Below are 22786 nucleotides of genomic sequence, written 5' to 3' on the forward strand. Positions count from 1 at the left end.
AAACTTTATGCTTTGTGACCATTAACAGTCATGCACTGACTGTTAGGCAACACTTGTAATTGTTTTTTATTTTTCTGTTGACCTCTTGGGGTGCAAAAAGTAATTCAAGTACTGTTATTTAGCAGTGAAAACACACAAATATTGAAGAGGAAAAAAATACCCTGGATAAACAAGCTCTAGTACTGGCCCCATGAGCTGACATTGTGGAGAAGGTTAGAAGTCCTACACAACTCAATGAAAACAACAATTTCATTTCTATTAGCAGCTACCACTGCCACTGAGACCCTTGCAACATGGCATTTCCCAGCAAGCTATAAACAAACAGGACACTGGCTTCTAGTAAATAAGTTTTTGTTTCTTCCCCAACAATAGTGGGACCAGCACTGCTCCTGGTTCACAGGAAATGCTTACTGTGTCACCACTAGTCTGAGGGCTGTATGAGGTCACAAGTCACATGCAGCAGTTTCTATTCAAAACCTCTTTCTGATAAAGTTCTGGGTGGGGGTAGAGGAGGGGGAATAGTTCCTTGCAAGTATAAAACAAAAGATTGGACATGGGAATAGGAATTTAGCTTCTATTTTCACCTGTCAAATCATCATCATCACCACTTAGAGATTTGCTTGTATTCTTGACAAACCAAAAATCAGAACCAAAGAGAAATAAAAATCAGACAAGTATATGTGCACGTAACATAAAAAGCCATTGTGTTTTGCAAATACTATGCATTCTGCACTACTATCCCTTAATTAAAATATTGAATTTTGCTCAATATTGGTAACAATCCTTTACCTCGTTAAGTTTTCCAGACCACTTGTTACAGACCTTGTATTTTGTTATTGTAACAAACAGTACTAGGACAAAAATCAATAAATATTTGTCATAACCTCACCACAAAAATATTTTTCAAGAGCCTGTAAATAAGTGTAAAAGCCCTCAATGTCTGCACATATTCTCATTAGAAGAGAATTTTATAGAGCAGTGTCAGCTTTGTTAATGTCTTCCTCTTTCAGAGGGTTTGGATAAAGAATGGGGCTTCTGAGAGAAGAATGCAATTTTACATTAATGTTTTTATATTCCTTCCCTTTGAATTAGGCAAATATTTTTAATGGTAAGTTGCCACTCATTCATTATTTCCCCAAAGAAAGTGGGAACATGGAGGCTGCCTGGAGGCTGCCAGAAGATTGCATGCTCACCTTGGTGAGCATTATTTTCACTATGAATCTTTATCAGAAACATTAAAACGGATTATACCTCTCTACTCTTTGTACAAAGCTTCCCTATAACATTCCTGCAAATCAGATGGTTCAATCTCAGAAGGTTTAGGGTTCAAAATAGACTCTGAACTACCTAGCAAGTTCCCTTCACCTGGAGAAGTCCTCTCCCATGGTGGGTTGCAGGGGAGGGATGCAGTCCTGTTCCCACCTCTCCTGGAAACTTCAGAGGTTGTCTTCCCCATTATTTACCCCAGATTCCTATCCTCCCCATAAAGAATTCTTCCAATTCCTCTCTAATTTTCCTATTGATTCTGCTCTCTTAACCCCCCACCCCCAATGACAGTCCCACTTATCTGATTCATTCTGCGCTACTCTACTGGCATGTCCCACAACTGATTCTCCTTTCTCTCCATGAAGGGAGCTGCTCCATGTCTGAAAATCACTTTGGTCTGTGAACATGACATCACTACTAGTAGCAAGAGGACTGGCTTGGAGCCAGGCAGAGGGCATAGCATTCTTCAACCAGCCTACCACCCGTTCTACTCAGAGATCACTACTGAGGTGAGGCTGACTGGTCTGTAGTTCCCCGCATTCTCCTTAGTCTCTTTTTTTTTAAAATGGGTACTATATTTGCCTTTTTCTAATCATCCGGGACCTTCCCCAAGCGCCATGAGTTTTCAAAGATGATGGCCTATGGCTCTGCAGTCACATCAGCCAACTCCCTCAGCACCTCTGATGCATTCGATCCGGACCCATGGACTTGTGCATGTCCAGCCCCCTCGCCCCCAAATCAGCAAAGACTCAAATCGGTAGCTCTGACAGTAAATCAGTTTGCATCCTGATGCCTAATGAGCTGAAAAAGACTAGAAATTAAATTTAATTCAACCCTCTAGCTTGTTAAACCAGTAGTGATTGACAAGTGCCTTTTGACCTTTCAGCAAGAGGATCTAAAGAAGATTAACTCCAGATACAAAACACTTTAAACAAGAATCCCTGAAAGCTGACAGACCTCCCCCTCATCTGAGAGATGTAGGTTATATGCTCCATGAATATACAAGTTTCAGAGCAGCAGCCGTGTTAGTCTGTATCCGCAAAAAGAACAGGAGTACTTCTTCGGATGCATATGCATCCGAAGAAGTGGGCTGTAGTCCACGAAAGCTTATGCTCTAATAAATTTGTTAGTCTCTAAGGTGCCACAAGTACTCCTGTTCTTTTTATGAAAATAAAAGTTACACCTAACCAGCCCCTCAAGATTAAGTGCATAACCTAGGCACAGGAAACTGCCTGTTACGGGCAGTTCAGAAAAGCTACAGATACCCAAGGACTTTAAGGTCACAAACAGTACAAGGAGTATGCAGTGCACATTGGTTTATAACTGCTAGGCTGCACCTATGTTTAGGGGAATGCAGCAGTCAGTCAGTTACTTTTCTGCACTGTAATCTCTCTCTCTTGTAAGGGATGGAATTAAAATGCATAAGCTGCGCATGATGCCCCACTTATACTCCACATGCCTTATGTAAGACTGCAGTATTTAGCCACTCTCTCTCACTGCAAGATTAGACAATTACAATGACATGTGTTGCCTGCAGATATGCAGCATCCCAGTTTACCCAAAGCTCAATAGTGTTTTTCGTCACAATTGCATTTAGAAACAGGAGTGTTTCAGTTAATTTAATAAACTGGACCAACACAAGGAAATCTTATTTATAATTTAAAAGCTTACACTACTGCCCAATAACATGAACTCTTATTTACAAGATATCTTTTTTGCTGCATTGATTAACATATTATTGTCCCTGAATAGGATTATACACTTTTCATTGGAGAAAATTTTAAAGCCAACTCATCTCTGCAATATAGCTACCTTTTTGCATTAAGGACTTTAAACTGTACACAACTAGAAATACTAAATTTGCTTGAGAGGTCAAATTAGATCATCGTGAAGAATGAAAGCCAATGATTGCTCATCAGGTTAGAAGGTTTAGGAACCTAGCGCAGACCAATGAGGACACTGCTTGCAGCTTTTAGGTTTGTCAAAGCCTCTGCAGTTTGATTCTGACTGGTCTTAAGAATACGAGTAGGCAACATCTGGATCTTCAGTTACATGAAGTGTTAATTTATTAGTTAGGTATAACATTCTCTCACATTTACAGACGGTCTTCCTTTCCAAAGGATCCCCAAATTTGTAAACTGCACACACAACGGAATAACTAACACTAACGCAGACACTGTTTGAATGGATGGCAACAACCCAGCATAGAAGGAAGTGGGGGTAGAGTGAAGGGGATATTTTGGCCAAGGACACCAGGGGAAAACTAATCCTATGAAGATATCTCACTACAGGGCAATTATGACCTCCTTCCCCCCCCCCGCCAGATCTCATCTGACAGACCCATGCACAAAGCCAGGAGGGTTAGGACAAACAAGATTCCAATCTCAACATGACATACAACCACTTACTGCCTGCCAAGCAAGCTACTCGCCTGCACTTTGTCTTGGATACACTGACCAAACAATATACATTGCCCAAGGCTGAAGAGGTAGAGCAGACTGAGGGCAGGTCTACATTTAAAAAGCTGCATCGGTGCTGCTGCATTGCTTTATTGAAGATGCTACTAGGCAGATGGGCGAGCTTCTTCCGCGGGGCACCATAGTTAGGTGGTAGCTGTGTTGATGGGAGACACTTTCCCATTGACCTAGCTCTACCTACACCAGGGGTTAGGTCAGTATAATTACGTCGCTCAGGGGTGTGAAAAATCCACACCCCCCAAGTGATAGTTATACCAGTATTTTGTAGCATAGACCTGGCCTGCGTGGAGCCTAAGGCAACAGTTTAGCAAAGGCACAGGTAGGCATGTTATTTATTCCTTTTCTTACTTCATATTTAAAAGGAAACAAAAAGACCAATTTTTATTTTCAACCTCAGGTTGTATGCGTTGGTGAGACTAGGCATCTAGGATACAAAAATGCCAGATCACATCAGCAGCCAGTTTTTGAAGGAAGGACATACAAAAACGTACCCACACTTTTTTCTGGAGTTGGAAATCATATTTAGAATCCTGGTTGAACAATTGTAAAATGCCACTTTCTTACTGAATGTAGTGTTGTTTTAGCCCAGGATACTAGAGAAAGACAAGGTGGGAGAGGTACTCTCTCTAGTTCTGCATAAACTCGAAAGCTTCTCTCTCTCATATACCAACAGCAGTTGGTCCAATAAAAGATATTACCTCACCCAACTTGTCTCTGACCTTTTTACTGAGTATCTTTTTCCTCTGTGTATTTAGAGTACTGTTTGTTTTAGAGCCAACATAGCTAAGAAGGAGTGAGATGGGTTTTTCTTAGGTATTACCAGAATTGTTTACTAAATTCAAATTGGTCACACTTGTGCAATCTCACTGAAGGCCATGGCAGTGCACAGGTATTATAAAAGCCATTATGAGTTTCACAGGTGTAGCTAACGGCCTAATTTAGGCATTTTTGTTATTGGTGAAGACACATGAGAAGGAAGAACCCAGCTGGAGACTCAGCCCAGAACAAATCTGAAAGGCTGGCAGCTAGAAAATATTTTCATCTGCAAGATGAGCAAGTTTGATATGGAATCAGTGAAATTCATGGGGAACTTCAGTGACACAGTTCAGGATTAGCTGCACCTATGAGCTGGTTTCCAGTTTCACCAAGTAAACCCTTTCAAATGTCAGGCCCCTCTCATCTGCTCCTGTCCTGGAGTGGGATCCCACAATTCTCCCACTCAAATCCAGTAGCCCCTGAGGCTACCAACCAGCTGTGTTGCTCAGCAGTCCCAACTGGGTTCCACAGCCAGAAAACACTTTTGGGAACGGTGACCAGCAGGTGAACAGAGTGAACCAAACCTGACTTTTAAAACAAAGTACACTATACATCCTATAGTAGGAACAAAGCACAACAAAAAGTTTTTTTTTTTAAAATAATGTTTACACAGACATCTTTACCTAAAGCTTAAATAAGCCTAGCTTCTCCTAGGCACCCCCACTTCTGAGAACTGGGGTTCAGTGTGCTCCCTGTCTCCTCCCCCTTGTGTTTCAAGGGCATCATTTTTAAATCCATTCCAGAGATCTTAGACTAGAATCATCCCACCTTTTTCCTTAGCTTGATACAAAGAGTGACCTTAGAAGGATTAAAGGCTGAGTTGATTCTGCATGGATTCAAAACCTCAACCTCCCAAACAGCAATTGCTACCGTAATATACATTTGAGGACTTTATTGTGAATTGTCATCATGCTGCAGCAACAACCTCCTCTCTTTTCTAAAGGCTTTAGCACGGACTATTGAGCTGTTTATAATAGGGATAAACACTGCCATTGGCCCAATCATTTTCTGTCCCAATTGTGCTGTCAGGATGTTCTACTGACGAAAAGCACCAAACAAAAAACTCGTTTCTAAATTTGCTATTTGGGGGTGGGGGCTGATTTAGACATTCCAACAGATGCATTAATCCTTTTAGCCCACTATTCAATGTGGATTTAAAAAAAAAAAAAAAAAAAAAAAAAAAAGAAAGAAAATTCTAAAATAATGTATACTAAGCTCCTAAAAAGGAAGTACATCTTTCTATGTCGTTGCCTTTATTGCAGTTAACACCCCATATAGCTACATTGAGGGGTGCACAAATTCTATTATTGCTTTTCCTATTATCTTAGGCAAATGAACTGTGAGTTTTAGTTTGGATGCATGGTTTAATACTTAGACAATCGCTCCAGGAAAGCACTACAGTACATTGGTTGTTAATTGAAATGTCATATGAATGGACTGCTATATGCACTAATGGTGGTAAAAGGGCCATCATGTGTAGCATTTAAATTCAACAGATAAATAGCTTTTGTTTTGTCTGTCTTTTGCAAACAGTTCTTCCTCTCTAAAGCTACCAAGCATATTCAGCAACAGTCCCTCAGCTGCCTTCTTGCCCTTGGGAGGTAGAATCCATGTTAAAGCATAGTAAGGAGGCTGATTAAAGAGGCAGAGTTCAAACCAAAAAATGAAGGTCTTGTAAGGCAGTTTTTTGGAAAGTTTGAAGGAGCATGTGACAGGCGGTGTGAGAGCAACACTAAGTCAACTGAAATATATTCCAAGAATGGTCTTTCCGAAGAAGAATATAGATAGAACTAAGAGGTTCTAAAACAAACATTTCAGAAGTATCAGAGGGATAGCCATGTTAGTCTGGATCTGGAAAAAGCAACAAAGAGTCCTGTGGCACCTTATAGGCTAACCGATGTATTGGAGCATACGCTTTCGTGGGGGAATACCCACTTCGTTAGACGAAGATGTGTGTGATGAAGTGGGTATTCACCCACGAAAGCGTATGCTCCAATACGTCTGTTAGTCTATACGCGACAAAGAGTCCTGTGGTACCTTATTTTCAGAAGTGGTGCAATTTACTAGGAAAAAAAGTCAGTTTTCCCCATTAATCTGTTTTTGGTTATCAATGGAGAAAGTTAAGCAATATTGTGTGTTAGTTAACTTGGATGTTATCTTAGTGAAGTATACATCTTGAAAGTAACTTTTTTGGCCAGATTGTGCCAATAATTAAGATCTACAATTTGGCACAAGGCATAAATGTGGCAAAATGCCTAATTCTGCAACTCTTAAATGAGTAATCCTTATCTGCATGAGTCCCATCTTATTTAGTCACTAAGCCTACTCACCTAAGGGTACGTCTATACTTACCTGCTGGTTCGGCAGCAAGCAATCAATCTTCTGGAATCGATTTATCGCGTCTTGTCTAGATGTGATAAATCGATCCCATAAGTGCTCGCTGTCGACGCCAGTAATCCTGCTCCGCGAGAGGCGTAGGCGGAGTCGACGGGGGGAGCCTGCCTGCCGCGTGTGGACCCGCGGTAAGTACCTTTAAGTTTGAACGAAGATACTTCGACGTCAGCTACGTTATTCACGTAGCTGAAGTTGTGTATCTTAGTTCGAACTGGGGGCTTAGTGTGGACCAGCCCTTAGTAAGGAAATCAAGAGGGGAGCTAGTTTCCTAAACTTAGAAGTGCATTAAAAAGTACCGCAGTTTTAAAAATGTATTAAAACTCAGGACGGTCCCAGCCAAACTGGGGGTGTTAGCAGGTGTGTTTATTGTAGTGTACGCTATTTGCCATTGAACTTTTTTTGCATTTAGGTTTTATACTGAACAGTAGCAGGGCACCTAATCTCTCTAATTTCAAAGTCAGTATAAGTCAAGCAAGCTATGCATACCTTCATGCTGGGACGCCTCGGCATTAAGTCATCAATTCTCTGCTTGGTGGCAACAGAACTGCAGAAAACTTTGTTCAAACTGCATTTTACTAAGTGTGCTTATTCTGAACAAAAAAGGAAAGAACAGCCAACACTTGGGAGAATAAACTGACTCTGCAACTGAACTTTAGTGACCAAAGAAATCTTAACTCTTCGGCTACTGGATGGAGTCAAAGAAAACAAGCACTGCAGGAATCAAGACAACTAAATGGTCTACTGGACTTCGTACTGTACAATTCTGTTCTGTACCAAAGTTCAACGCAAAACAAAAGGAAATCTGTATTTGAGACTCAGATTCAGGCACTTTAAATGGCGTATTCTTAAATGTTGTCCAATCTGCAGAGTGCAATATAAGTAACTATATTTTAGTCACACCATGAGACCCATGTAAGACAGAGCAGGTATGCTTGTCATTACTATTCTTTGCCAAAAATGTCTGGCTGTGCATGACTGCTATGCATGACTTTCCAAATGAGGAACCGCTATGCATGACTTTCCAAATGAGGAAACAAAACAGAGCGAACTCCACAATCTATCCAGTGCAACTAACTTTTGCCCATCATAAACAATCTGATTTCTGCATAGCAAAGGCATTTTGTACTGTTCATCTTAAAGCAATGGCTCTCAAACTTTTTTACTGGTGACCCCTTTTACATAGCAAGCCTCTGAGTGTGACCCCCCCCTTATCAATTAAAACCACTTAATATATTTAACACTATTATAAATGCTGGAGCAAAGCGGGGTTGGGTGGAGGTTGGCAGCTCGCGACCTCCCCCCCCCCGTAATAACCTCGCGACCCCCCCTCCGAGGGGTCCCGACCCTCAGTTTGAGAACCACCCCCCCCCCATCTTAAAGCCTAGAGCTGTGTTATAAATATAATTAGAACTCTAAAGTAAAAAAAGGGGGAAAACGGTTTTCTGCACCTCCAATTAGTAAGTGGAAGTACAATTTTATATTATATATAACTGCCTCAGAAAAGGCTCAAACTGAAAAACATAGGAGCCATTTAAGGGACACAGAAGTGAACAGGCTAAAAGGAGATGCAAGTGAAATCAACCTTGACAATTCTTCTGTAACATTAAAACAAATAGGGGGGATCTGGCATTTTGGCAGCAAACACGCTGCTGGTATCAGAAACTGAAAATGGGTTGCAGTCCCATTTTTCCAACCATATTGAGCATCTGCAAGAAAACAGCCCTCTGGGAGCCTGAGAGCTGTTCATTAAAGTGACCTCAAGCCAGTTTTTTCAAAACAAACATTGTTTAGGATTCCAAAAGGTACACCGCTACCTTGATATAACGCAACCCGATATAAACACGAATTCTGATATAACGCGGTAAAGCAGTGTTCCGGGACGGGGGGGGGGGGGGGGGCTGCACACTCCGATGGATCAAAGTAAGTTCAATATAATGCGGTAGGATTTTTTGGCTCCCGAGGACAGCGTTATATCGAGGTAGAGGTGTACATAGGAAGCAGAAGAAAGGATGAACGCAATAGAAGTTTCTATGCAGATGGTCTCACCTAAACTTTACCAAAACTTGCAAGTTTTGGTAAACTCCATTTAGCCCAGCTACCTCCATCTCTGGGCTGCAACAGAGACCACCCTCCTGCAGTTCTCTGCCCCACCTGTCCAACCAGCTGCTGCCCTCTCACCCTCCCCCACCCCAGGCAGGGGTTAAAGATGTAGTGTTCTTTTGATATTAAGCGCTGGCCTTGGAAAAATAAGCCTGTTAAACTGACTGGAGACAGGCAGGTAGGCATGTTCCAATTTATAGCTCACTCATTGTTCTCTTAAAGACCCTCAGTATTGTTCCTGGAGATATCTTCTCTTTGCTGGTGTCTCCTTTCCTGTTTGCTTCTCCCTACCAGTCTCCTTTGTTTTAACTCCAAGCAGTGGAGCAGAATATTTCATGCAGGTAAACAGAGGTACATAAAGTATTCATACAATCCCCCCCCCCCCCCCAAAAAAAAAAAACCCCAAACCAGATTTCTTTATATTTTTTCCACCTTCTAGTAACTAAGCATTACACAAAATCTCACATGATACACAGAGCAAATAGAGGGAACTCCAGAGTTCATCTGCAGCTTTCACGTGATAGTTGTGCACACTACTGTGGCATTGCACTGTGACACGGACAGATCTCTGTCTGGGTGGACCAGGTCCCAGGATTACACCAAACATTTCCCTTTCTTTAGCTTCTGAAGCAAGGAGACCTAACAGGTGAGACTAGAAGTGGATCGTCTTCCTCCGGATACAGAGTCTGGGTCTCCGTCGCTCTGTGCTGGACACTGCTTGTGGCTGGTAATTGCATGAGCCAGTGATTGACTTCTCTCCCTGGCCAGTGTTTTCTCTCCCTTACCCCCTGTGAACTAGGCACTTTTGATTGGCTCAGCCATGTGGCAGATGCAAAACTGAGTTTTCTCCTCTACCCTGCAGAGATTAACCCAGAAGCTGTTCCTCCTTTCTCCTGCTCCAAGCTCATACCCAGTAGCCAAACCTCTCTCTCTCTCTCTCTCTCTCTCTCTCTCTCACACACACACACACACACACACACTCTTATCTGTCCAAGACCAATGCATATTTGGGCATGGGCATTAGGGTTGCCAACCCTGCAGGATTGTCCCGGAGTCTCCAGGAATTAAAGATTATGTCATGTGATGAAACCTCCAGGAATATGTCCAACCAAAATTGGCAATCCTAAATTGGGCAGGCTGTCCAGGCCTAGCATGTCTATGTCTACTTCTGAAGCTACACCTCTCTAACCCAGCCCTCACTGCTGGTCTGGTTTCATACTACCACTGACAGAACAACAGAAATCACCACAAACAAAATGAAACTTGCTTGAACGTCTTCCTCTTCATCCACAAAGAGAGATGAAGAAACAGTGGTTGGGCAATAATTTTCCTCAAGTCAGCTTCTTAACTGTTAACTAATTGCATTTGGCATAGACGTGTGCATGGAATAGACATGCTTTAGCAATTTGCTCTTTAAGATCTTATGTCCAAGTAAAAGGTCATGTCACATGCATGTCCTAGATCTGACCAGGCTTCTTATATAGCCCATGAGATTTAGCTCCCCAACTAAACTCTTCATCTCTCACTGGAGAGCAGAGTGCATTCTCATGTGCATATATACTGACAAATTAGAACAAGGAAAATAATTCATCTGTTTCCTGATTGAGATTTTCAAATCCGTCTAGGGGATTCAGGTAAGTTTCATTAATCGTAGTGAAAAATATGCCTACATCCCTGACTGCTTGAAATTCAGCCTCCATTTAAAAAAATATTTTAAAGGATTAATTCAAGTTATACAGCTTCAAGAACATGAAGCCAGCTCAAGTCCTCTTATTACCTTGACTTGAAAGTTACATTCACAGTAAGAACACAACTAATTTGATCCTTGGCAGAATGCACAGCAACATCTATTAATTGTGAGACACCTCAGGGGGCATGAATTAGTCAATTATTAAAAAAAAGTGATGGGTGGGGATGTTTTAAGATGTTATTAACATTTGCCTCAGGTGCACTGTTTACGGTATTATAGGTTCACCACCTGAGGCACGTATTAATGGAATAAATCACCACATCCTTTAGGTTCTTGGGATATGGCTATATGCCTAAATCTATTTTAGAGGTTTTATTCAGTTAAAAGAAGTCTTTCCATTCTGGACTGCCCATCTTACCAAAGATCTTAAATTTTTTAAATACAAATTTTTTTTGCTAGCTCCCAAATCTCTATTTTGCATGAAGAATTTTTACTCAGGACAGTAATAAGAGCCTAATTCACCATCTGTATTTGAAGAAGAAGAAGAAAAAACAACGCATTAAGGAGCCCAGGTTACCATGAGCAGCTGATGGACTGGAGAGGTGGGGAGCAGGCCAGAGCCATAACTTGAAGACATCTTTCTCAAGTCTGTGCACCTATTATCTAAACCACACTAAAGGCAATAGAAAGATGCCCATTGATTTCAATGGGCTTTGGCTCAGGCCCAAGAACTTCAAATGGCTCTTGGTTTTCCCTTCATCTTTCCTTACTATTTTGTCATTATCACTTTGATTGTTTCAATGTTAGATTTGGGACAGGGATGGCCTTTTCATGCAGGATGACTGCACCATTTCTCCAACCACAAGCTTGTACTATTGCCCAGTGCATCATTTTAATTTGAACAGTTTTGCCTGCACGTGGGCTAAAGATCATTTGAGCATGGATCACAGATCCTTAGGTTTGTGAAGTACCCAGCATGCTATTAGCACTATCTCATCATGCCTAAGTTGACAGACAGACTGACCAGAGGACAAAAAGGCTACTCTACATGTAAAATCAGTGAAATAAGTGAAGTGCTTTCTTGATTCTATAGTATATGATGAGAAAATTCAGACAAAAATAATCTATTGTATTCTGCTTGAGTTGGTTCCACCTTTTCATTAGAGCCTATTAGAATCAAAGTATTCGTTTCCTGAAATACTATTGCTTAGCGTCACTGCCTGAAAAAACATTATATTCAGAGGTAAGCCTGAAACAATGAATATTTAATGTGCAAATGGCGAATGTTTACAATAAGTGGCCATTTATTCCCACATTACAATGTAATGCCATCAGACATCCACTTGAATATGAAACGATACATTAAAAAAAAGTTAGCGGTACTGTTGTAATAAAGCATGAATTTCAAAACTTGAAATATATCAAAGACCAATGGGGCAGCGTCACCTGAAATGGATACCCCTTATTCATCACATTAGAGAAAGAGGGCCTAGAGCCTTCTCTCTTTTATTGGGAAACATTCTTACATTTCTAAGTCACACAAAGGGTAGATGGGATAGTGTTAAAAATGTTCACTTGAACCTTAAGTAAGAGTTCCTTTTAGAAAAGGGAAATAAGTGAAGAGTAATACATTTAATCACGTATGCTGTTTTAGAAAGAGGGAGAGTGGAACATTTCTGTTGCTGACAATCAGTTCTGTGCTTATTAACTATTCATAGAATACTCAATGACATGGGGAAAAGCCTTTGAAATACAATAAAGGCTTAGTGAATCATTTACCATATTAACTATAAAAAACTATGGTACAGTTGTGACTGTTATAAACTTCAAATTTTATAGACACTGCTGAAACACCATTACTCAATTGCAAGGTTATAAACTTTTCACATTAAAAATATAATACAGTAACAGTTACAAGAGAGATTTCTTATACTGGAAGGCCTTTGGAATCTTCCTGATTTCCTGGGCATACAAAAGTTTTACCTTTTAAGAAAATGGTGAGTAGATTTACATGAATTAACAAACCCAGCAAGCATTTATGTCTGTTGGCCACATTATGCATACATTTCCCTATTTTCTAAGGATGTGAAAAGTGTTGGTAACAGAGGTCATGCACACTAACAGTCTAATGATTTATCTTTTTTCTGGTATTATGAACCAATTACTTTCTCGTTTTAAAAAAAACATCAAAAACTTAGTAAGTTATAGCAAAGCAACATCAAAACTGCTAACCCTGTTTTATTCCTTTCAAATCATTTCAGTGGTGTGGTAGATACACGGTAGGAACTGTTTCAACTGAAGGAAAATTTATACCATATAGGGTTAAATGTTGGAAGAGCGTTAATAATGAAACGACATCATTTGTAAACAATGGTAGAGAACCTTAGGGCTTGTCTAGATGGGGCATTTTGTCTGGACCCACTCGTAGTTAGCATAGTCTGAAAAATACTTGTGTACACACACACACACACACACACACACTTCATGGAAATCCACCAACTCTGCATTTACTTCTGCAGTCTTCTTTTGAAGTGTACTAAATTCAACGCTAGTTTAGTTAGTGCTAGGGTGACCAGATGTCCCGATTTTATAGGGACAGTCCCGATTTTTGGGTCTTTTTCTTATATAGGCTCCTATTACCCCCCACCCCCGTCCCGATTTTTCACCCTTGCTGTCTGGTCACCCTAGTTAGTGCGGTCTAGTATTCTCATACATGCAATGCTGCCACACGCTCCTTTGGTCGTCTTTCCACTGCTATCCCAACTGCTTTGGGGGCCTCTGTGACCAAACTATCTGTTGACTTTTGTGCCCTCCACTACTTGGAATCAAGTGACCCGCTCCACTCTGTAAAATCTGGCACGGTGCCAGGATCAGCCCATTTGCTCCTGGATTATAATATAATGGCATTACAGTGATATTACTCCAAGAGTCTTTACAACTTGACTTGAGCAGCTGCTTGGCACCACGCTAAGATCCAAGATCTCCTTGCCATATGGAGAGAAGCATCAGCGCAGCAAGCTCTTGGGGCCACCCACCAGGATAAAGGAGTGTTTATGGACATCGCTATTCAGATTCCCATGGGGGTGGGAGGGTCGCAGGTGGGATGCCGCCCAGTAATGGATAAAGAGAAAACCGCTTAGAAGAACTTGCATTAAAGCCAGGAACAATCAAGCTGTGGAAATGTAACCTGTCAATTTTTTGAGGCACTGACAGCTTTGAGCATTTACACCACCACCCTCTCCCCTAAGCAAGCTGGGGACCCTGGGCACTCTACACAAGGACAAGCAGCAAAAGCCATCCTTGTCCCCTGCCTGCCCCCTCCCAGGACCCCCACCCCCAACTCCCATGCTCACTGTCCCCTGACTGCCCTCCCGACCCCTATCCACACCCCCACCTCCTGACAGCCCCCCCGGGACTCCCACCCCATATCCAACCGCCCTCTGCTCTTCATCCCCTGACCACCCCCTCCCAGGACCCCCTGCCCCTAACTGCCATCCAAGATCCCACCTCCTTACCCAGCCCCCCTGCTCCCAGTGCCCTGACTGCCCTCCCCACCCAACCCACATACCCACCCCCTGACAGGCCCCCCAGGACTTGCACTCCCAACCCCCCCTGTTCCCCATCCACTGACCGCCCCCCCCAGAACCGTCGCCCCATCCAACCGCCCCCTCCTCCCTAACTGCCCCCCAGGACTCCCCTCGCCCTTACCCAACCCCCCCGCTCCCCGCCCCCTTACCAGCAGCAGGAGCTTGCAGCCACGACACCAGGCCAGAGCCAGTTACGCTGCCCAGCAGGAGTGGCAGGCCAGAGTGCGGCCTGCGTGGAAGGGGGGGAGGGGGGGGGAAGGACAGCGGGGGAGGGGCCGGGGGCTAGTCTCCCTGGCCAGGAGCTCAGAGGGCGGGCAAGACGCTCCTGTGGGCCAGATGCGGCCCACAGGCCGTAGTTTGCCCACCTCTGTGCTAAACCCTCTGGACACCATACAAGTGCCTCCAAGGCACAGCATAGACTGCAGTATTGAAGGGGGAACATAATGCTATCCAAAAATCCCCACCTAGCCCTCCTCATTCACCCCCACTTATCAACTGATTGTTTCCATTTTGGGGGGGAAACAATCTCAGAAAGGGGTAAATACATATTAAAAAAAGATTGTCAAAAACCCACAAGTGATTCCTACTTCCCTAACCACAGCACCTGTAGCTGCCTGACCCTAGGTGTGACCAGACGTCCCGATTTTATCGGGACTGTCCCGATATTTCCTTGTTTGTCCCGGGTCCCGACCAACGTGCGGTCGGGACACTGGACAAACAAGGAAATGCGCCGGAACCTGGAGCCCGGAAGTGCTCGCGCCCCGCCCTCTCCTCCCCCGATTGGCTCCCTCTCCGAATCCCCACCTCTTCCCCGGGCTCACCATTCCTCCTCCCTCCGCAAGCGCTGGAGGGAGGCCCGGGAGGCGCAGGGCCGGGGTGAATGAGAGTCCGGCCTGGTCCCGAGCAGGCAGGACCCAGTTGGGTGGTTGGGAGAGGAGGGGGGCGGCCCGCGGGGCCAGGCGGCGGCTGTTCTCACCCCCAGGCAGCGGGACTCGGGAGCAGCCGCTGCTGCAGCTCCCACTGCCGCGGGGGGAGGAAGCGGCCATGGCGCTCAGTGGCTGCGGCTCTGGCGCCCCCGAACCCCCCGGGCCTGCTGCAGGGACCCAGCAGCGCGTACGCTGCGCCCAGCCCCTGGCCAGCGTCTGGGCTGCTGCCCAGCTGGTGCTATCGCGCGGCAGCCCCGGGGTGGAGGCATCGGCAGCCCAGCCCCGTTCGTTCCCCTGAGGGACCCGAGCGGGACAGGGGTGCTGGGGCCTGCTGCCCCCACTCCGGGGCCGCCGCGCGATAGCACCAGCTGGGCAGCAGCCCAGACGCGACTGGCCAGGGGCTGGGCTGGGCGCACCGTGCGCGCTACTGGATCCCCGCAGCAGGCCCCGGCTCGGGGGGTTTGGGGGCGCCAGAGCCGCAGCCGCCAAGCGCCATGGCCGCTTCCTCCCCTCGCGGCAGTGGGAGCTGCAGCAGCGGCTGCTCCCGAGTCCCGCTGCCTGGGGGTGAGAACAGCCACTGCCTGGCCCCGTGGGCCACCCCCCTCCTCTCCCTACCACCCGACTGAGTCCTGCCTGCTCGGGACCAGGCCGGACTCTTACTCACCCCGGCCCCGCGCTTCCCCTGAGTCTCGCTTCCCCTGAGTCTCCCGGGCCTCCCTCCAGCGCTTGCGGAGGAAGGTTTTTTTTTTTTTTGGCCCCGCCACCCGCCACCCCCCCGCGTCCCGATATTTGACTTGGGTGATCTGGTCACCCTACCTGACCCTCAAGGACAGGGCCTTTATCAATGGTTGAGTGGCTGGCTAAACTGAGAGGGGAGAAATGAAAAACTGGAGATGAAGTGTTAGAAGAACTCACTGCATACGCTCCCAAAAACCTGAAAAAATAAGGGAGAGCTGGTTTCATAGAATATCAGGGTTGGAAGGGACCTCCAGAAGTCATCTAATCCAACCCCCTGCTCAAAGTAGGACTAATCCCTGGGCAGATTTTTGCCCCAGATCCCTAAATGGCTCCCTCAAGGACTGAACTCACAACCTTGGGTTTAGCAGGCCAATGTGCAAACCACTTGTTGGAGATCAGAGAGGAAAGACAAGGAACTATCAAGAGAGTGCGAGTGAGAGATTAAGTGGCCAGAGACCACACTGTCATGGCAAGAGACACTGTAGTGAGAGACAGGGACATGCAGAGACAACACATTGAGGCAATACAGAAGCAGAATGCTCTGGTACAGCATTTGCTGGTAGAGTATGCCCAGACAATTCAGTGTCCTCAACCAGGACACAGCCATGTTCTGTAGCCTCTGGACAAAGGGTACTAGGAACACTGGCACATGTTCCCTGCTATGCCCCTACAGTAGTGCTTCCAAATACTATTCCCTCCTGGGCCAAGGTCAGGGCAGGGAGAACAATTGTACCTGGGAGCCCAGCTCTTACAAGTCATCTAACATCCCTGGTGACTGAGCCCTGACATTCCTCACAGGGAGACAGAAGAACAAGAGGCAGCAGAGGAAACAGATGGATGTACAGCTGTACATTTTCAGGCCTGAAATTCAATGTAACCGCAATCCATATCTCTGACAGTACTGACCTGGGTCTTGCCATTTTCTAGTGGGTGCCTGGCTGGCTGCTTAAACTGCTGAGCAAGTCTCTGCACCTCAGCTACCCACCCACTGGCAAGGCTCCCCCCCACCCCAGCTTTCACCAATATTGTGCAAAATACAACATGCAGCTATCATCTCAGGCTTTTTTCCCCTGCCACTTCCAACCTAGCCCATTAACAGTGCCACCTTCCTTTCAGATGGCCAAATGCACACTCCACGGTCATTCTACAACTAGGGATGTGACAGTTAAATAGTTCCTTCCTTCTATCCAAGCAGCCTGTGAATGACTTCACTAGCCAGGGAAGCAGAGGATAAGCCAGGTCTCCCTGGATAATCTGAGCCATCTCCACACCGTTAATGCCCATAGTGAGCCTAGGGGCAAACTGTTCATTAAGGTAAATAGGGCTGAGTTCCAAAAGATCCTAGCATCATGGCCTTTACAGACCATCCTGCATTTGTGTTTGTAGATCTACCATGGTGGTCAACCAAATCATTAAGCACCATGGAGAAATACCCCTTTGTTTAGAAACTGAGGCCTTGTGCGGGGCAGACTGTAGGCACGTAGGTTCCATCAATTGCCCCAATACAGTTTGGGAACCCCATGTGTGCAAAGCCATCAATCTCCTGAGCATTACCAAGCTTTATAACCTACTGCAGCAGTACTTTATGGATAGCATCAAACACCTGCATGACAATAGCTCCAGCAGTTGATCTCCCTTATGCTGAATTAGTTGGCTATGGACTGGTAGCATTCAGGGGTGGCTCGCTTCTAGATGGCAGTGGTGAGTGGGGCACTCTGTTGGTCTGCTGCTGTTGCAGCTCTGGAGCTAGTTCAGTACAGATATCCAAGAAAGGTTGCTTTCACCATGCTGATATTCTCTCACCACTTACTTGGTCATCCCAGATGTATAGAATGATCATTTTCCACCCATAGATGCTGGCTTCCCAAGTCCTGCAATGGCACCACATGAAGCTGTTCCAGGAACAGCTCTGTTGTAGCAGTTGCTTGGTGTCATCCTCTTCTTCCTCATCACCCTTCTTGTCACTGCTGCAGGAGCTGCTGCTGCTACGCCATCGGCTTGGTGGTGCAGCAGGCAAAGTCCAAACTGAAGCTACTCAGCTTAAAGAGGTCAAATAAAGCCCAAGCAGCCTCTGTACAGTAGTAACTCCTCACTTAAAGTCATCCTGGTTAACGTAAGGAACATGCTCGTTTAAAGTTGTGTAATGTTCCCTTCTAACGTCGTTTGGCAGCCGCCTGCTTGGTCTACTGCTTGCAGGAAGAGCAGCCCCTTGCAGCTAGCTGGTGGGGGCCTGGATCCAGGGTGGACCGGCAGCCCCCCTATCAGCTCCCCGCTCCTCTAGAGTTCCCTGTGCAGCAGTTCAGCTGTGTCCCTCCCCCCACTGCCATGTGCTGCTCCTGCCCTCTGCCTTGGAGCTGCTCCCCTGAGACTCCTGCTTGCTGTGGCGGGGGGAAGGAAGGAAGAGGGGGGGCTGTCAGGGTGTCCCCCTTCCCCCCCTGCTCCTGCACCCCACTTACCCCCATCTTCCACAGAGCAGGGCTCAGGATGGAGGGAACTTGCAGCAGCTGGGGTCTCAGCAAGCTGATCTAATTAACAAGGCTGTGTACTTAAGGGAAATGTGCATCTCTCTCACTCTGCAAGGCAGCAGGAATGGAGGGAGTTAACCCCTGAGGGCTCAGCCAATTGCTAGTTCATCATTTAGCAGTAAGACATTCCCTGGGAAATATCCCACCCTCTGACTCCTCCACCTCAACTAAGCATCACAATCATTACTGTGTACCAGTATTAAATTGTTTGTTTAAAAACTTATAGTGTGTGTGCGCGCGCACACACACACACACAAAATACATATATAGTCTTGTCTGGTGAAAAAAATTCCCTGGAACTTAACCCCCTCATTTACATTAATTCTTATGGGGAAATTGGATTTTTGTAACATCGTTGTGCTTAAAGTCGCATTTTTCAGGAACATAACTACAACATTTGTGGTCGCGAGCATAGCAATGCAGCCAACCATTAAAAATGTTACTAGCCTGCCCAGAAAAAGAGGAAGCATGGAATGGAGAGAATGGAATCAGATTTTTTGAGAGTTTGGCCTCAAGTCCCAGAATTCCACAGGTTTCTGCTATGCATCTGACAATGTGTGAGAAAAATCCCAGAGTACACAATGCTCAGCAGGGACGCAAAGGATTGTGGACTACCTTCCCAGATTGCCATGCGCTTAGTATGCTGCATGTACATGATGCAAACTGAAAGAGGCCAGAGCCGTCCTGTGTGCATGCTAACGGTATGGCTTCTGTATAGTGCAAACAGCAAGTGTCAACTGAATGCAAGCTACACCCTACTCCTCCCCCGCCCATACAAGGCCATGGTTCTCCTTCAGCGACGGATTGTTTACTGTTGATATAACATGGTCACTCAGTTTCGGCATGTGCACATACCTCAATAGTTCAGTTGTATCTTTTAATCATAAAATGTTGAAATATATAAAATTAAGATACATGAAAAAAACACACTGAGTGTTACTGACTCACATCTTCTATTATTGTACAACCATATCAGATTACCATATAGATTACCTGTTGGGGCAAGCCTAGGAAAAAAAAGATGGTTTGAAGTTGTGAGGGAGGGGGAATTAAACATCTAATACATTCATGCAGGACTGGGGAAAAAAAAACTAGTGTGCCAATATTTAAAGAGAGTATATGCTATGATCCACAAAATTATAACCTCATTAGCCTGACATCGATTCCACAAACCAATCTTCAAGTTTCCAAACCACATAGAAAGGTCAAAGTAGGACTTGATCAAATTTGGCAGTATCAGGTAATGAAGCAATACTGTTTTAAGCTGTATTTTAAAGCATAGATAGTACATACAATAATTCAGAGACCACTAAACCTGCTCAAATTCTGCCCTCTTCCCATTCACCACTTGCTGCAGCAAGTGATACGGAACACACTTAATACCTGGCCCTCACCTTTAGTTAGAAAGTCTGGAGTGTCATGTCCTTTAATGAGCCCAGCAATTATTTGGGAAACTGGCAAAGGCACTTCCTGAATATGCAAGAAGCAGAACAGTCTACACTCATTTTAATCCTCATTTTATTTCTATTACACAATGCACTGTGTACTGCAGCAAGGATGCCCAAAGTTGTTCTCTCCATTAATGGATTTCTTGTTACCAAGATGGCCAACAGGTAATCTTATAGACATCCTGTACCAATAACCCTGACCTAATTAAGAGATAGAGTTGTTGGCAGCTAAATTGCAATCTAGTTTTAAAACATGCCAATAGTTTAGACGGGCAACTTTATTTGAGCAAACAAAAACTTTTAGATGTTTAGCCGTGGCATATTACTTCAGAGCTACACAGCTTCAAGTTGACCATGAATCCATGCTATCTTCATTTGAGATTTTTCAGACCCTTAAGCATAAAAAGTTGAAATATTGTAGGTCATGCTGAATGTTAAACTATGTAAGTGAGAGGTTTAACTGGGTATAAGTACTCTCTCCTTTTCCTCATGTGCCAGTTGCCTATTGCATAATATGGGCAAGTTCTTGGCACAATATCTCTTTGTATCGTTAAACATATAAAAAGAGATACCAAGCAAGAGCTTTACTGAATTACACACAAGATAAGATTCGCTAGAAGCTCAAAATAGAACATACAATATTATATAGATCAACAGTTATTGTCAAAGCCAAACCATACAATATTCTCAGCATTTTCTTGGGCAAATTAACCTGATTAAATTTCCCAGTTCTTGTGTCAAGACTAGTGAAAACAAGTTTGTACCTGAAGTCTGCTGGACTAAATATTTGTCCAATATGTTAAAATGGATATAATTGGACATGATTTGTTTTCAATGCATTTTTAAAAACTTAACACATTTGAAAATACATAGGTTTTATATATTTGTACTGACAACTTAGAATATTAGCAAAAAATACTTGGTGCTTTTTCCTCAAATCTCCTATAAGAGCTAACCCTATGAAATAACAAGCAAAACCATTATACAGATGGTATATGCAAGTTCAAGGTGTTTAACATTTTGTAAAAGATCACACAATTAGTCAGTAGCAGAGTCAAGAATAGAACTCAGATGTTCCAATTTGCAGCCCACTGCTCTAGCTGTAACAAAACCACTTCTTCCCATGGCATTAGCCAAAAAAACAAAACATTAAGAACAAGCAATGGCTTTATGTTTAAAGCAGTATATTAGACATGGAAAAAAAAGTGTACTTACCAATTTGCAACAATACTGGGGTTACCAATGCTGTCTCCATGGCATAACAGAATTCCCTGCCAAACATCACGGCACCATGCATCACCCACAGGCGTACTGGTATCCGGTTTATGGATCCTTCGCTAATAGTCTCCTCCCTGCTCTCATTCTCTTTGTTTGCTGGTTTCTGAAGATCTGTCACAGGGAGCTCTTGAACTTGCATAGATTCCGAGTCAGCATTCTGGGGAGCCATTTTCATTACCATAAAAATATATATTTATTATAGCTCTATAAATAATACTATCATATCTCTAAGATGTCTTCTCTTTCAGCTTCTGTTGTGTTCCTGGTGCAAGTAATGCTTATATTCCTCTTGTACAGATAGGTATTTCACAACTTCTCAGGTAGGTATGAAACAAAGAACAGGAAGCTACTTAGTAGGAATTTCAACATATGGCTTGCTATGTTTACTGTGAATTAGAGTTAAAAATCCATAATTGCCATTCAGTTAATACCAGTTTCATAATTATTATTGACAAGGTGCTGAAGTTGTTATTCTTGCTACACAGAGGTGGAAAGGCGACACAAAAAGGTGCTCCACTGTTAATCCCCATCGAGTGGCTGATTAATCTGCAACAAAGCAATAAAGTGCAAACCATTAGATATCCAAGCAATAGATTGCAAACTGCAATCACCCTTCTGAATGTATACACTAAACAAACGTTTTCTTCACTATCAGCACCCCTGCCCAATATAGGGCCTTTATCCCAAAGCACTTAAAAAGAGTGAACAAGCTTCACATCACATATTAAAATGCAGCTGTTTAACTGTACTGAAACACTACTCTACAGTTTAGGGCATGAGGTGAAGGTTATTTAAGTTAGATGATTTGCAGGAGAAAAATCTAAGCAAAGTGTAATTACTATATTTAGGCTTTGGCCAGAGTACTACGTAGAAGACTCAGTAATTCACAAGTTCTTTCGTGAACTCAGCTTTAGGTTCCATTTAAGAGATGTCACAGCATACGCCAACACTGCTCTCCAGGACACAGGTTCAGTGCTGACAGGTGAGACCACCATGTACTGACTCACCAAATACCACTTTCTGAAACACCTACAATAGCCCTCCGAGATCTCAAGGATAGAAAGTACTATACTTTAAATACCTGAGAGCTCCACAATTGTCATTTACATTAAGCACACAGTAATACCCATTATCCCACGGTTTCCTCCCCAGATCTCCATAATACTTGAATGCATGACCTATTGTACAGGTTGGTAGAGGTTGACTTCCGTGGTTTACTTTAAAAACCTGAATACCCAAGAGTTGTTTTTTTTAAGTGTGGAGCATTCTGATAGGAAAAACTTGATTATCATGGTCTTTCCTGTAACAAATTTAAGCAGAAGTGTAAAAAAGTCACACAGCTGGGAAGAAACTTTTGAAGTCCAATACTTCAATATTGAACTTCTGAATAGGTCATGTCCCTAATGCTTACCTCTTCTCCCTGCAACACCAAGACATCCAATCACAGCCCCTATCTTTCAAAGCCGGTCAATACTGCTGATTCTAAAGTTGATCACAGTGGAGTGATGCAATGCTCTCCGGCCTGCACAGTATTCCGAGAC

General features: G+C 44.0%; 1 protein-coding gene across 5 annotated transcripts in view; it reads right to left on the reverse strand.

The window, feature by feature from the left end:
• Positions 1-22786, reverse strand: part of SLC45A4 (solute carrier family 45 member 4) — a 129111-nt gene that overhangs the window by 22091 nt on the left and 84234 nt on the right. For all 5 annotated transcript variants that reach the window (XM_065586277.1, XM_065586276.1, XM_008165127.4 and 2 more), the window contains one exon: positions 21183-21791. In XM_065586277.1, the coding sequence (XP_065442349.1) occupies positions 21183-21426 (244 nt within the window). In that variant the 5' untranslated portion in view covers positions 21427-21791. The remainder of the gene's footprint in view (positions 1-21182; positions 21792-22786) is intronic.

Source organism: Chrysemys picta, chromosome 2 (assembly GCF_011386835.1).
Source record: "Chrysemys picta bellii isolate R12L10 chromosome 2, ASM1138683v2, whole genome shotgun sequence".
NCBI classification, from domain to species: Eukaryota; Metazoa; Chordata; order Testudines; family Emydidae; genus Chrysemys; species Chrysemys picta.